The following is a 15,168-nucleotide window of genomic DNA, read 5'->3' on the forward strand; positions in this document are numbered from 1 at the left end:
GTCTCTCTTTCTCTCTCTGCATGTACGTCGTTGGGTGAGGGGGTTGCGACGCAGAGCCGCCCCCCTCGCAGGCAGCATCCATCTCTTCGCAGACTTCAACCTTAAAACTCATGTGACAGCAGCTTAACCGGAGGCTAGACTTCGTTACGCTCCCACAGCCGCCACTGTCCCCCCCCCCCACCACCACCACCCCCCTACAAACCTCCCCTCCTCCTCCTCCTCCTCCTCCTCCTCCTCCTCACCCGTACCTTCCCACTGCTACACACCCCCCTCTCCCTGCAACGCGACTCTTCTCCACTCACTCCTGGCTTGTGAGACTGGAGGCAGCCTCGGTGCGTGGCGGGGGAAAGATAGAGAGAGAGACGGAGAGAGAGAGCGAGAGAGAGAGAGAAAGAGAGAGAGAGTGTGTGTGAGGCTTTCCCAGAATAGAGAAGCAGGAGGTGGTGAGAGGGATGATGATGGAAGCCAGCTTTGACACTGAGGAGAGTTTTGACGATCCCTCCTGTCTCGCCCCGCAGCCCCCCGGCTCCGTTTCGCCGGCCAAGAGGCAGATCAAGGAGGTCAAGGAGACCAAGATAACTGTGAGTACCCAGGAGCTCCAACTTAATCCTCCTCCTCTTCTTCTTCTTCTTCTTCTTCTTCATCTTCTGGTGCTTCCATCTGCTGCTTCTGTCAACCTCTCCATCCTCTGTGAAGCTCCTCATGTGGCAGAAATAAGTTATTGTCTCATCTTTTTTTTTTTCTTTTTTTCTTTTCAGCTGTTATCTTTAAGCTCACAGCTCCACACTAATGCATTATGGGTTCTCGCGGAGTAACATGGGGTTCCCTGCATATTGGATACTACATTAGTGTGAATGAACAAGCTGTCCAGGAGTCCTGCGCTCATTTCTGTCTCACTGATTGACTCGATCTCCATATTATTGATTTAATGTCTGAATTTATGCTGAAATGTGTTTCCTCGACGTGCAGTTTTCATCATATCGAAATGTTACTGAAGTGACTGAAAAGTACAAAGCTGATGTAGTAGCCTGCGGACCGCTGTTGCCATTTTTAGACTCAAGATGTCTTCTGTCTGTCAGATAAAGAAAGGATCTTGATCTCTGAGTGTTTCTGTCATGGAGTTGCTGCTCAGTGCGCTACTGTGTGTTCCCTTATTCTTCCTCAAAGGGGGACTTATCTGCAGGGCAGCGCAGGTCACACAGAACTGCCGTTTTGTCATCCGGCAGCATTTGGAAAGTGAAGACTTTGTGCGCCAGGCTGTGAAGAACTCGTAGTAGAATTTGGGCACCAGGATCTATTCAGATTTCTGTAAAGAAGTGTACAGTACCTTTGTCTTAAGATGCCTAGACAGTAGCCGTGGTTATGTAATCCTTAAGTCCATAATGATGACTGTGGGAGGTGGTGGGGGGGGTAGGCGTGCGGTGGTGATGGTGATGATTTGCTGGGCTGAGGGTAGACAGACAGAGGTGGTTTTGTGTCTCGCAGGGGCTGATTTTGCGCTCGGTGGGCTCGCTGACCTGCCGCAACCACGGGAGCCGTCAGTCTGGCTTTTGTGAAAACCCCACAGACCTGCGAGAGATGCAGCAAGTCCAGTTTCCATGGTGACAAAAGCAATAGCACTGATTAATGGGTGTTGAAATGGAAAACACTGCCATAGGAAAGAGAAAGGGGGGTGGGGGGGCCATTCAGATATTCACTGAATACGTACTGTTTGAAAAAGAAAGAAGATTATTTTCTTCCTCTTCCTTTGCAGGGTTCTTTCAAAGCTTCTCATACATCTTTTGTGGACACTTTGGCTTCACTTGTATCCAGTGAATTCTCATGAAGAGATGAGGCGTGACAGTGTTTTTTACAAATTAATCAGTATCTTAATTAGTTCCCGATACACATGAAGGTGAAAAAGTGTTAATTTCTGAAAACACAGACAGAAATGAAGCATGTTCTGTGCAACAGTGTTAAATATTCCTGCTGCGGTTGATGAGAGTTGGAAATAACACAGGTGATAATGATTGAATCTGTGGCTGGACGATGTCAGTCCACAAAGGTGTCTTTTTGTTCGCCACGGTGCACCTCACATTACACAACCCCTTTTACAGCCGTGCAGTTGTCATGGAGACGCACACATCCATGACTGTTGTGCAAAATGGACCCCTCGCAGGACGCCGAGGCGGCTCGTGCATCAGATAGCAGAAGGAGCAGTAACCTTGCTTTCACCTTCACCGAGCGTGATCAATATGAAGCCGTCGGATGAGGCGCTTCACTCCTCCGTTTTTTTTTTTTAGCTTATTAAACATTCATTTGTGTGCTGTTTGACTTGTTGCTATGCTGCGCTCGGCGTAGGCTATCGGGGAACAGCAGCTCGTTAAGAGTGTCATCTGGCTTTGTTGGCGGGACTTGGATGGGGCATCTTGATTGGTCTGTTTTCAGTCTGTGAAGAAGAGGAAGGAGGAAGGAGGGAAGAAAAGGCGATTAGAGAGAGAGAATAGAGGGGAAGTCTGAAATTGTTTTGTTATGAGAAGGTGTGTGTGTGTGTGTGTTGGGGGTGAGGGGTGGGGGGGTCCTTTACAGCAAAAGTAATTTGTCGCTTAGCAACAGCAGCATCCTACAGTCTCATTCGCCGTAGCTGCTCAGAAATGGATGTGGGAGAATGTTTCAGTTGTTTGTTGCTTTGCCAAATCATTGTTGTTTTTTTGTGTCTCATGGGCCGCTTGTTCTTCGACTGTGTCATGAATTTTTTTTTTTTTTGCCCTCTGTTCAGCGAAAGAAAAAGAGCAACAATGAATAAATAAAAAACATTTATATGTGTAATGAAATGAACCACCGCCTGAAGCCGGCATACAAAACCCTCACAAGAGCGAATGTTTATGAATGCCGAATGAGGACAAAATGTCCCAATTCACCTCGACAAATCACTGTTACATGCTGCTCGCAGCTTTGTTTTGTGCTAAACTGTAACATTCATGGATGCAATATGGAAATACAGCCTCCCACAACACCTCAACCTCAAACCAGAAAGGCTTAAGATCCCTCAGATGAGAAGGCTTTATTACATGCTGTGTCATAAAGGTAATCTATATCAATATTTTATTCCTAACCCCGGAGTACTTCACTAAGCAGCCATAAAGGAGAAGTAAGTTAGCCACACAGCCTTCCTTTAGATAAATGGTCTAATTTTCTGCTGGATGTGAGAGGCAGATAAACAACAGTCATGATAGATGTGGAGCCAGTGTAATGGAAAATCTGGTGCCCATGACAATCAGTATGATCTGTGAGGCAGAAAATGAACAAAGTGACTGGTCGACACGCGGAGTAAATCACATCGCTGCTTCTTCAGATTACAAAGTGTTATTGTGAGTTAATGTGTCTCCGTTGTGTATATGCAGGACGTTTTCAGTGCTCGCGTTTTGTTTGTTTTCTGTTTATCTTCTGCCGTATTGGTACGTGTGGATGGCAAAAAGCCATTTTAGTATTTCCTCTGGATTTCACTGATTATATAACAGAGGAAGTATTACTCATCTGTTTTTGAAGTTGTTTATTAGAAGCTGCACGGATCAAGTGCTGCGGTGGCTGTGCAGAGAATGAAGGGGGTCAGTAGTGTCGAGTGTTCATTGGAACATCGGCTTTTTAAAGCTGAGTGTTTTTGATGCTTAAAGCCTCACTTTATGCAAAAAATATACAGCCATCTTATCATCAAGTCAGGCTGCAACAAAGAGGAGTGCTCCATTCGCTTTGTGAAAATGTTCTACATGAAAGTAATATTTTGAAAAATAACTCAAATGTGCGTGTGCAGTGTCAAAGGGGCAACTGTTATTGCAGAGCCCATAGAAAATTATCACTGCAGCTTTTTGATTTGGTTCTCTGTCAAACATTTCCATTACTGAGCTCTGACAAGCTGATTGTACAGTACACTTCCTGTCCAGCACTGAACAACAGAAAGTTAGTGACTATTAAAGAGAGTAGATGTTAGACGATGGATTGATCAGATAAGGACAGAAACATGTGGAGGATAATGTTTCTCTGTGGCTGCTGGATCAACTAGGAATGCAGCTAATGTTTATTTTCATCATCAGTTAATCTACTGATTATATTCTCAATGAATTGATTGTCTAAAAAATGTCTGAAAATAATGAAAAATGTCTGTTATAATCTCTTAGAATCAAAGATGACAACTTCAGATAAGTTATGAGAAGCAACCAGCAAATGTTTGGAAATTTTTCTTTAAAAAATGATTATTCAATTATCAAAATAGTTGCCGATAAATTTTCTGTCCGTCGACTAATTGATTAATCAACTAATCATTGCAGCTCTATTGCTAACGTAACTCACAAAGCCAATGTGTCATACTTGTGTATTTCCCTGCAAATCAGAGCTGTTTAGCATCTTTCAGCTCTTTGTTTTGGTTTTATTGTTCAAATTAAACCTGCAGTAACTGAATTTTTGGCCGCTTAGACACAAGTAGTGAACACAACACTTACACATCATCACCTTTCAAGTTGATACGTTCAACTTGTCAGCAAACAGTTGCTTAATATCACATCCAGCAGTTACAGAACAACATTATCATCTCTTTTAGCTTTGTTTGTGCTCTCTACTAACTCCATCTGGCTTTTTATCCGCTAAATGCTCCACTATGTTCACCAGCTAGTCACTGTTCACCGTTTGGTGCTGAGCAGGTAGTGTACAGTGGGTTTTTAGAGCTTTAGAGTCGAAAACGACGCTATGAGAGCACTGAGAGTGAAGCAAAACAGTAAAGTTGCAGCCGGGCAGCTAAACAATGAGCTGAAACTCGCTATAAAGCTCCGTGAAGCCGAGAGGAGCTGCAGAGTCGCTGATAATTCTCTGTAGGTTCATCACTACGAGCCATGACCAACACATCACTGTCATTTCATACATCGTTAATATAAAAATATCTATCATAGTGGCTTTAATGGAATATAAACAATATACTGATTGGGTTACTGGACCTAATGGCTGGTTTTTATGGGTCAAAGGGTGTCACATGACCTGCAATTTCAACCATGGCCGCCGCTCTACATTCATCACACATCCTGGTGCTGATCCTGAGGGCTTAGCAAGATATCTGTCTAAGGAAAATTCAACTTACCAACATCATATCTTTAACCTCCCACTTCTCTTTGGTGTTCTTTCATGAATATCTTGTGATTTTCACGTTGCTCAAATGATTCAAATAATTCCTGTTACACCTTTTTATTTGAGTAAAAAGAATGAGGCAGTTCGGATGAGCCAGCTGGTCAGCGTTCCATGTTTTCCTTCAGTGTTTGTGACAGCAGTACAGTGGTGAACTCACGCTGTGAGTCAGTGTGTTTCTGTGTGTTTGTGGATGAAACATCCTGTCTGGATGTCCATGTAGTTTGCAGCAGCGGTTGACATGGCACAGAGGGTATCTTGTAGTGCCAGGAGGGAGGGCTCACAGATGGTGAACATTACATAATTGCAGCCCCAACAGTAATTGAAGACGCTTTGGACCATGGAGTCTGTATTCAGGCTGATGCTGGGTGTGTTTATCTGCAACGGTCCACATTTTGTTAAGTGTATAAAGTGTGTTTGTTCAATCGAAGGGATATAGTAGAATAGGTTTCTCTTTGTTTTCAAGTGATCAGGGTCTCTCTCTCTCTCTCTCTCTCTTCCCCCTAAAGGCTCATGGGTCACCTTCTGGAGGGCAAACATCCCCACATTCATATGTTTACTCATGCCTGACCTTTTTCCTCTCATCTGCATGATCCGAGTGAAACTCAGACTCAGGCTTTCAACAATATCATTTCCCACAGACTCCGCCGCTCATGTCTTCTTCTGACTGCTGCAGATCAAATTAATTCTCACAGAGGTGTTTGGCTCGGAGCCTTCAGCAGCTCTGTTATTTCTCATATTTTTCATCAGTTAGGTCATTGCTCTTCATCTCTGTTTCTTCTCCTTTTTTTTTTTCACCTTTCAGATCAACTGCGTGACTTTCCCTCTGCCTGGAGAAGGCCCGGAGCAGCAGCTCCTCAAACCCAACGAATGGAGTTACTGCGATTACTTCTGGGTGAGTTCGACTAAAACGCAGGAACTACAGCTAATCTTTGTGATATTTTGATGATGATGAGAGCCACCTTTATCTATAGACCACCTGACTTGGATAGAGGATTACCATTGAGGAGTATATACAATTGTGAACTTACAAATCCGCCTTCTCTTACACTTTATTTGCCAAAAAAGCTGAAACCGTTTCTCGACAATAATGATTATAATAATAATAATAAACTTACCTTATAATAAAACCACCTACAAAATTCGGCTCATATTGTTCGAGTCTCAGTCAGATCCAGAATATGTGAGTAGACAACTTGAAAAACCTGCTGAACAAATTCAACTAAAGTAAAACAGCAGTGATGAATATATATGTAAACATGAAAGCCAACAAACACTTTCACCATCATCATCTTAATAATGGCAATCCTGTAAGATTGAGGAGCTGTGTACATAATCAAGAATCGGCAGCGGAGACGTAATAACAGATTCTAGATAAAAGCAAGACTGAAAAAGTGTTTGTCGAAAGGCTTTGTTAACTCAAAAGCAAAATCCAATTTATCTGAAAACATTCAAAAAAATCACCAAATCTGGAGTAGAATGTTTTTCCCTCACAATATTTTAAAAAATGAGCAAAATTAAAATATATTGCCCAACATAACATGGAGTATATGTGACTACAAACAGCCAGTGTATTAGGGATGTGCAGAAAGCCCAGTATTTGTATTTGTATCTGTATTTGTTGAGGCAGCAAAATTATTTATATTTGTATTTGAATTTGAATAAAGGTGGGAAGAGGCTTAAAAATCCTGTTTTTGTATTTATTACGCTTTTAATTTTAGGCTACTGACTACTGAGCTAAAACTTTACTCCTCAGACCTCTAACTAACAAATATTTCTTAAAATATTTGTATGAAACAAATATTCGTAAAAAAAAACACATTATTTGTGCTTTGTCGAATAATGTATTTGTATTCGGGCACACCCCTTCAGTGTATACAGGTTGAGCCTGACTAATAAATCATGGGCATTGATCCATTATCAGCCTGAGAAATTACAGCACAGAAATGCCATAGACATGTTTGAGAGCATTAAGCAAGTTTATTTTTCAATTATAAAATGTCCTGCCCAGTTCATGTTTGTCTTTTATTTCAAATTAAATTCAGTCTAGTATCAGTCGAGCTTGAACAGGTAGCATGGTTGAGTTTCTGGTACGTAACTGTGGTGGAAATTTAAGATGAATTCACAGAGAGCAAGATGTCTTTCAGAGGTTTATCACAATATCCAGAATACACATTCTCCCAGTTTACTCGGCTGAAGAGATACTGTATGAAGTTCAGTGTTTGTTCATACATTCGTCATCCCAACAGGTGTCTTTTAATGAATACACAATGTTCCTTCTATTCATTCATAGCTTCTTATCCGTTTTTCCTGCTTGGGGAGTTTTCTTCTCTGCGTCTGTTTACTGAGGAGTAGAAGTTGAAGGCCGAATCTCAGCTTGCTTTAATTAACTGATCCACACCTGTTGGGAGGCAGCGATGAGACATGTTCACATGAGAGAAGAACTATGTTGTTAACTTAGCTGTAAGACAGTATAACATAAAACAATAAAACATAATCTTAAGACAATAAACACAAGAGTAAAAATATCCATTACAGTAACCGTGACCAAGTTGTCTTGTTGCCAAACTGACTAACTTCAGCTGAACTTCAGGCTTTACGTGAGTCATTTTCTTACCTGAACCATCTTATCATAATGAATCAAAGACAACTGCATTCTGCAAATACAGTATGAAAGTATTTGGGTGAATTACCACCAACCCACAAATAAAAAAAAGCTACAGACGGTTACTGTCAACTCGTTTTGTGACCTTTACAACATGTGTTTGCCGGGAAATGCTGCAGTCAAAAGCTTAAGGCGTTACATCAAATTGCTATGAGACTAAAAACATGGGAAAATGGTCGATATGCTTTTTGCCAGTTGAGAATGGATCCAGCACTTTACTGCTCGTTCAACAAAAGATACAATCGGCTTTCATGTTGGAGTGGGTGGATCACAGGTGGAAGGCTGATCGACCGGCTTCTCTGCAAACACAAGTGATGATCGCTGCTTCAAATGTCTCCCTCGTGTCTGCTGTAGTTTTCAGTTTCCATACATTTCCATCCTAAATTAGATTTGTATTGAAAAACCCTTGAGCCTGCATAATCGAGTGAAATCCAATGCCAGTTTCCTCCTCCTTTATTGCTGTGTTGCTGCTTGTTTGCGGCCTGTCGTGTCATGTTGCTTGTGATGCTTTGTACGTCCGCCGACCTGCTGCTCAGACCTGCTGTGTGAAATAAATCTGGCACCTTCAGTTCCACGTGGCGACACACATCACTCCTGTCACAAACGAGACAGAGTGCTGCACGACGCCCATAAAGTCTTTGGTGTTCTTGTGCTCTAAAAACACACATAACACACATATCCGCCCGTCCAGTGATTGACACACACACATACACCGACGCATGCCCTCCTTGACATGCAGAGTGTGAGTCACGCATTCATGCACATAGTTTCTGACTCACAAACCCCTCTCAAACGTAAACAACAAAGAGGTGTTACTGGACGTTCTATAACTCAGAGCTGTGGTTGTTTACTGGTCCGCTGTTGTATGTGTGAATGATGCTCTCCTCTTCCTCAGACCGACAAGAAAGACCCCCAGGGGACCACCTCTGTGGCGGGCTTCGAGGTTCTTCTGCAGAAGCAGCTGAAGGGCAAACAGATGCAGAAGGAGATGTCCGAGTTTATCCACGAGAGGTAAAAGTCAGATAAGACTCGACTCCACTGTCATAACAACAAAAAGGAGACTGTAGCTTGTTGAAGGCAGTTATTAATTATGCTTTGGATGCAGATATCATCCCCCCTGGTGGAGATGATAGTAACCCCAGTGACCTACTATCCTAATAGATAAGTCTGATGATATTCTGTATTTCTCTTATTGGTTATAAATCAAATAATAAGACCAAAACCAACAATGAATTGTGTACCTAAAGACTGATGTCTTATTCCTCTGGCCCGTAGAGCTCCATTGTTGTTCAAAAACTATTAAAAACATGTCAAAGAGCCACACAGCTGCACTGGGTGACATGTTCCTTTATTACCATGAACACACATACTGTCCTGCTGCCAGAAATACTCACTAGTGCACCAAATGTGGATTCATCCACTACAAAAAATAGGCCCTAACAAATGAGCAATTTATTCCTGTTTGAGTAACATTAGCTAAAAACTTTTGCCTTTTAAAAAAAAAAAATGAAACTATATATTTAGGAATCATTTTTAAAGACTAACAGTATACCTTTAGTAGAAACTAGGGATGTGCAGAAGGCCTGGTATTTGTATTTGTATCTGTATCTGTTGAGGCAGCAAAATTATTTGTATTTGTATTCGAATAAAAGTGGAAAGAGGCTTAAAAATCCTGTTTTTGTTTTTATTAAGCTTTTAATTTTAGAAAATTAAAGTGATGAAGCATGTGTCAGTAGTTCAGCTTTATCTCTGGGGAACACCCCCAACTCCAGGAGTGATGTCCAAATTAGGAAATGTGCGTCATGTAGCAGGTGGATGTGACTCCTCTTGTTGAGACCTGCTGACAGATGTACCAGCGGAGCAGAGGACAAAGACTGAGATAGTGACGTAACTGACCTGTGTGCTGGTATTTGACTTGTTTTTTTGTTTTTTTTCCCCGAAAACAAATAATTTTTAAAATATTTGTATAAAACAAATATTCATAAAAACCCCACTATTTGTGCTTTGCCGAATAACGTATTTGTATTCGGGCACACCCCTAGTAGAAACCAGTGGCTTTTGGGCATATAGCAGAGTCTGTGAGAGACGAACTAACACAATATTGCCTGAATATTATCCTTAACATGCTGCTTTTTCAATGGATTTTTTTTTTCAACAAATTCAGTTTTGCCAGTTCTTGTAAATATCAAGGTCCTGGCTTCTCAAAAACTCAACCAGAAGCTGCCAAAATGAAGCCAACAAGAGTTGCATTTGCACCTACAGGCTTTAGTGTTGGCAGAGGGAATAAGAGCTACTCTAGCTCTGTGTGTGGGAAGTGTGGATTATAAAACATCTTTAGTTCAGACCAAACAAGCAGCATAAGATGGATTATTAATATAATGTGTCATTAAATACTACAGATTCAGATTCAGTAAAATTATTTCCTGTGGTGAAAAAAAAAACCAGATTCCTTGCAACACTTCTTTTTGTTGTTGTTCATCGGGTTCAGAAAAATCAATAAATCTACCTTATCAGTCAATGTTCAATAGGTCTTTCTGAGGTTTATCTTTGTGTTATCACCAACGGTTTTTGTATTTCTGTGCTCTTTTGTCATCGTGGTGGCACTATGGAAGATTTGAGTTATTTGAGTCACATTATTTGTTTTTTGAGAGAAATATTTCATGTTCAAATGTGTACTGGCCTTCATAGTAAAGACATTTACTGCACCTTATTACATTATATACACTAAACTTACTTTATAACCACAATTACCCAAATTACAAAGACACTTTCTGCTGCGTGCAATGATGAGAAACCATGTCGTATAGTGTCAAAAAATGTCATGTCCATGTATACATACATAGCAAATCTCATTGTTTTGCCAATATATGAAAACAAAAATTAAATTCATTGAGATGATGCTACTAACGTGGCATGATAAAAATGTATTTCAGCTCCAAAAACAATCAGAGAAACAATCCAGAGAAAGCTCAGTTTAAAAAGGGATCTGAAGGGTGTTTGTCTCAAATGTTTGTCTTACAGGAGGGTTGCGATTTATGCTCGCAACTGTTAATTAAACGAGTCGTAGAGCCCGACCAAGTAACTGAACATACAGGGGAATTCACAGATTAGTAGTTCCTACTGAATCCAAACCAGGATGTCAAAAGCAACATGAATAATAAGCAAATTCGGTTAAAACTTTTACATCCGATCTCACGCCTCTCTATATAATTAGCTCCACCTAATTCTACAAAAGCTCTATTCACGTGTAGGTCGTGGGAAGTTAACGAACGTTCCCCTTTGAATATATGTAGCCACACATTTGAGACCGCCGTCTTCCAAATCAAGTAGATTTCTATTCACCGCTGACCTTTTCTGTGTTGTTTAGCTGGGTTGCTCGGCGCCGGGAGTATCCTAAAGTTACATGTAAGAACGAGTGTTGTGACCTTCTTTAGGTGACAGATTTACTCAGGTGTGGATGTTAAATGTGAGTCCGGCGAAGGAGGTGAAGATCACAAAGTACAAAAACACGGCTGTCCTTGTTCCATGTCTCATTTCCATCTCATTTTTAGAGATGGAAACTGTTCTGTAAAATACTGATGGAGAATTTTTCACAAGCACAATGGGGGCTATTGATGTCTCTGTGTTACATTTGGTTTTCAGCCTCTGTGTCAAATTGTAGAAGTTTCTGTCATTCTACTGCAATGTGCCCCTGAAATTATCTCTGTTTTTCTTCACTAAAGCAGCTTCCGTCCTCCCTCACAGCTCACAGTTTCACATCTTGCTCTTTGTGTTTCAGGATAAAGATTGAGGAGGAATATGCCAAGAACCTCTCCAAACTGTCTCTGAGCCCCCTGGCAGCACAAGAGGAAGGGTGAGTGCAGTAAACATTCGCTGTAAGACAAAACCATGTGTGTGTGTGTGTGCAGCCTGAAAGCTCCTTCTCTGCAAAACAGGACATAGATTTAGTAATTAACAGAGGCGTGTCTAAAGATAGGACTTTTTAAATAGATGTATTCCCACACTACTTTTTGTGTTTCATACACCTTTCAAAGACTGTTATCTAACCGATGAATGGATGCTTTTTCATGTTTGTCTGTCAGTAAAAGAACAAAAAAACCTTTGAGAAGGAGATCTCACAATCAGTAGAAAGGAAAAGATAAGGTTTGGGCTGAGTAACAGTCAATTTCGGATGCTTTCCTTATCCGATAATTCCATAATTACGGAGCATTTTTGTTTTGCCCATGAAAATACAACGAATGGAGACACAAAGTTGAGTCCAAATATCAAGTGTGTGTCTGCAGGTTCAAGGAATTAAATGAAAGGAAAATTACTTCTCAGAGAGCTTAAACACTCAGCTATTGTCCATCAGGTAAGATGGACTTTAAGATATCACTTAAAATTTATCTCAAAATAAAACTTTTTTTTTTACACCATTAGTTTTATCAGTTATAAGATCGCTGAGATCTCAGAGCACAACGGCAAACAAGGAGAAAGATTGTGAACAAACCTCCAAGTTGAACCATAAATCACAATTTAAACTGTCCATTGTAAACATCCGTCACAACTTATACCTTCAGCTTTGACCCACCGTACGTACTGTAAAAAACTGTGTCGTTCACACACAGTTTTCCAAATAAAGTGGACACTAATCTGATTGTCTGACTGCACATGTTTGTTCAAGATCACAGCAATTACTTCAGTTAGTTCAATGTTACTGTAGCCAGTGGTGGAAGTAGTATCGAGGTCTTTTACCCCAATAAAATTAGCACTAACACAACATAAAAATACTCCATTACCAGTAAAAGTTCTGCATTCAAAATGACCTTAAAGTATCATGAGTAAAACACTTGATATCCAAAATGGTCTTGTGTTTGTTTGGATAGTCTAATAATGTATCTTAATGTATAAACTAATCATATGTTTTATTATTCATATTAGATTTTGATATATATTTTATATTATGTAAAACATTTAATTGAAAAGTAACCAGTAACAATAGCTGTACTTAAGTAAATGTCCACCAGTGAGTATAACCGACAGCAGATGGAGCTGCACAAAAATAAAGCTGTTGTAATTAATCATAGTTTTCATTTCAAATTTAAATGATAGCAAGGTTATCTCTCCAAAGATTGTTTCATTTATTTCACAATCTTTTCTCAGGACTCTGGGAGAAGCCTGGACTCAGCTGAAGAAGAGTCTCCACGATGAGGCCGAGGTTCACCTGAAGTTCTCCAACAAGGTGCTTAAGACTTTTATTAGGGAAAGAAATGTTTTATTATCATAGAGAGCTAAAAACAATTTGACTTTTCTCTGTCATTTTCCAAGCAAAAATGTTGAACACACTCATCTATGATAGTGTCATATATGATAATAAACTGAACTTGGATTTATGGTGAAATAAAACAAGAAACATGAAGTCTCCACTCGATAATAAAGAATAATAATTGGCTGCAGTATCTTAAAGATTTTAGGAGTAAAAAGTAGCAGCTTAGTTACATTTATGCATTTATAGCTTTCTCTATTGAGAAGAGTCTTCTTTCATCACCGTGTAGAAGCCTTCGGTTCGCAGTTTTCTGCACCTTCAGGTCAGGTGTTAAATGTTTTCAATCACCTGAAGTAATGGATATTTGATCTGACCACATCCTGAGGTGACCGGTGTTATTTACCTCAACCTTGTCGGTGTTGACACAAGAAAGTGACCCGTCCGTGGTCCGATTACCAGCGATGCAGAAACCGCACGCTGGCTTCAGATGCGGCCTTAAATAACGCTTGGAGCTTTTCATAGCCCTCTGTTGTCTAATTAATTAGTTACGTGTTCTGATGAGCTCACACTCACGGCCAGGCGGACTCTTCCGTGCTCCATTTGCACTCTGACGCCTCATTATGAACAGGAGTGAGGAGAAGGTAATGCCTGGTTAGGCAGAGAGTCTTATCAAGCCTGCAGAAGCCCCAGCTCATATTTCTCCTCTGAGTTTCTAATAAGCTACATTTAAGCTAATAGCTGCTAGTTTTGGCATTTGCACCAGGTTAGCATTCTGTATGGAGAGCTAACACTGCTGACACGCTCTCTGTGGTTTATTGAGGTGTCAGAAAAAACACAATTTCTAATTATTGGACATCACAGGAACAGTGTAATAGTCTCCCTTTATGGGTATGGATCTCACTTTGTAGAACAGACTTTATTAAGCTATACTTTTCCATGGTTTTAACTGCGTCAAGTGACATTGATTTCAGAAAAAGGCTTTTGCACATAACTATATTTTAAGAAACCAGGCAAATGTTTCAACATTTTGCCACAAATAAAAACAGTAAACAATAAATTAAAAATTCTTGTTCATTCAAGGAGCTTGGTTTATGAACAACACTTGAACAATGTGTTTGCAACACAGCACTTACTCTAAGTAGTATGAATAGGGGTTTTATATTGATAAAACTAATAAAAATGTAATATTTAGAAGAGGTTATGTAATCAGGTGTGCTCCAGGTGTTTTTTCTGAGCTGAACTACCCATATATAGATTTTACTTTCCAGTTCATAGATTTTATTGTCCATTTGGTGCTCATTAGGACATCAAATAAAGTTCTGACAAAACAGGGATACTGATGGATTATAATCCTTACAAGTTTGGAGAATATAATTAAGTAGTCCAAAGTTGTCTTTACCTTCTTCAGATGATACTGCACAATAAGCATTGTTGTATTTGTAATACGCTGTATTTCACCAACAGCTGACTGACATGTTTTCACAGCTCCACAGTGAGGTAGAGAAACCCTTGCTGACGTTCAGAGGCGACAACTTCAAGAAGGACCTGAAAAAGTACGACCATCACATCGCCGACCTCAGGAAGCAGCTGGCGAGTCGCTACGCAAGTGTGGAGAAGGTACATCTGACGTGCCAGTATAGTAATATTTATGTAAAGACCTCAAAGAGTACAAATTAAACACTGTTTCCCTTAATGCTTACTGACCAATGTTTCCATCCAAGTGGTGCACAAATTTCCAAGTAAATCTCGAGACTCTGCAAGAGAAAAATACAAATCGATGTTTGTTTATATCAGAGAGATTACATAATGAAAAGATCTCCAGTAACTCCTACACTTTGTACAGGATAGTACACTACTTTGTTGCTGCTTCCCACCTGCTAAATCATTTCATGAATGAATTTGTTTTTCTCTGTGTACACATACCTTTTCTGTTTTTTATTTTTGCATTGCATGCGTTTTTAAAAGCAAGCCAAGAGAGAGGAGGAAGCAGGTTTAATCACTCTTGACTGCATTTTCTCTTTATAAACTTTTCCACATCAGTCAATAGTTAAAACATTTGCTATATTTTGGTCATTTTTACGATTTTATGGTGCCTCTGTTTAGGTTTTCT

The 15,168-nt window shown here is 40.2% G+C and overlaps 1 protein-coding gene across 2 annotated transcripts in view; it reads left to right on the top strand.

Moving 5' to 3' along the window:
- gas7a (growth arrest-specific 7a) overlaps window positions 1-15,168 on the top strand; it is a 43,208-nt gene that overhangs the window by 18,519 nt on the left and 9,521 nt on the right. Inside the window, exons 5-10 of one of the 2 annotated variants that reach the window (XM_067616296.1) lie at window positions 519-581; window positions 5,954-6,043; window positions 8,709-8,824; window positions 11,592-11,666; window positions 12,956-13,034; window positions 14,544-14,675. In XM_067616296.1, coding sequence (XP_067472397.1) covers window positions 519-581; window positions 5,954-6,043; window positions 8,709-8,824; window positions 11,592-11,666; window positions 12,956-13,034; window positions 14,544-14,675 — 555 coding nt within the window. Of the gene's footprint in view, window positions 1-233; window positions 582-5,953; window positions 6,044-8,708; window positions 8,825-11,591; window positions 11,667-12,955; window positions 13,035-14,543; window positions 14,676-15,168 lie in introns of those variants that run through there. The other variant, XM_067616297.1, reaches the window with a different exon arrangement.

The sequence above is a fragment of the Thunnus thynnus genome, chromosome 17, assembly GCF_963924715.1.
Source record: "Thunnus thynnus chromosome 17, fThuThy2.1, whole genome shotgun sequence".
Taxonomy (NCBI): Eukaryota; Metazoa; Chordata; class Actinopteri; order Scombriformes; family Scombridae; genus Thunnus; species Thunnus thynnus.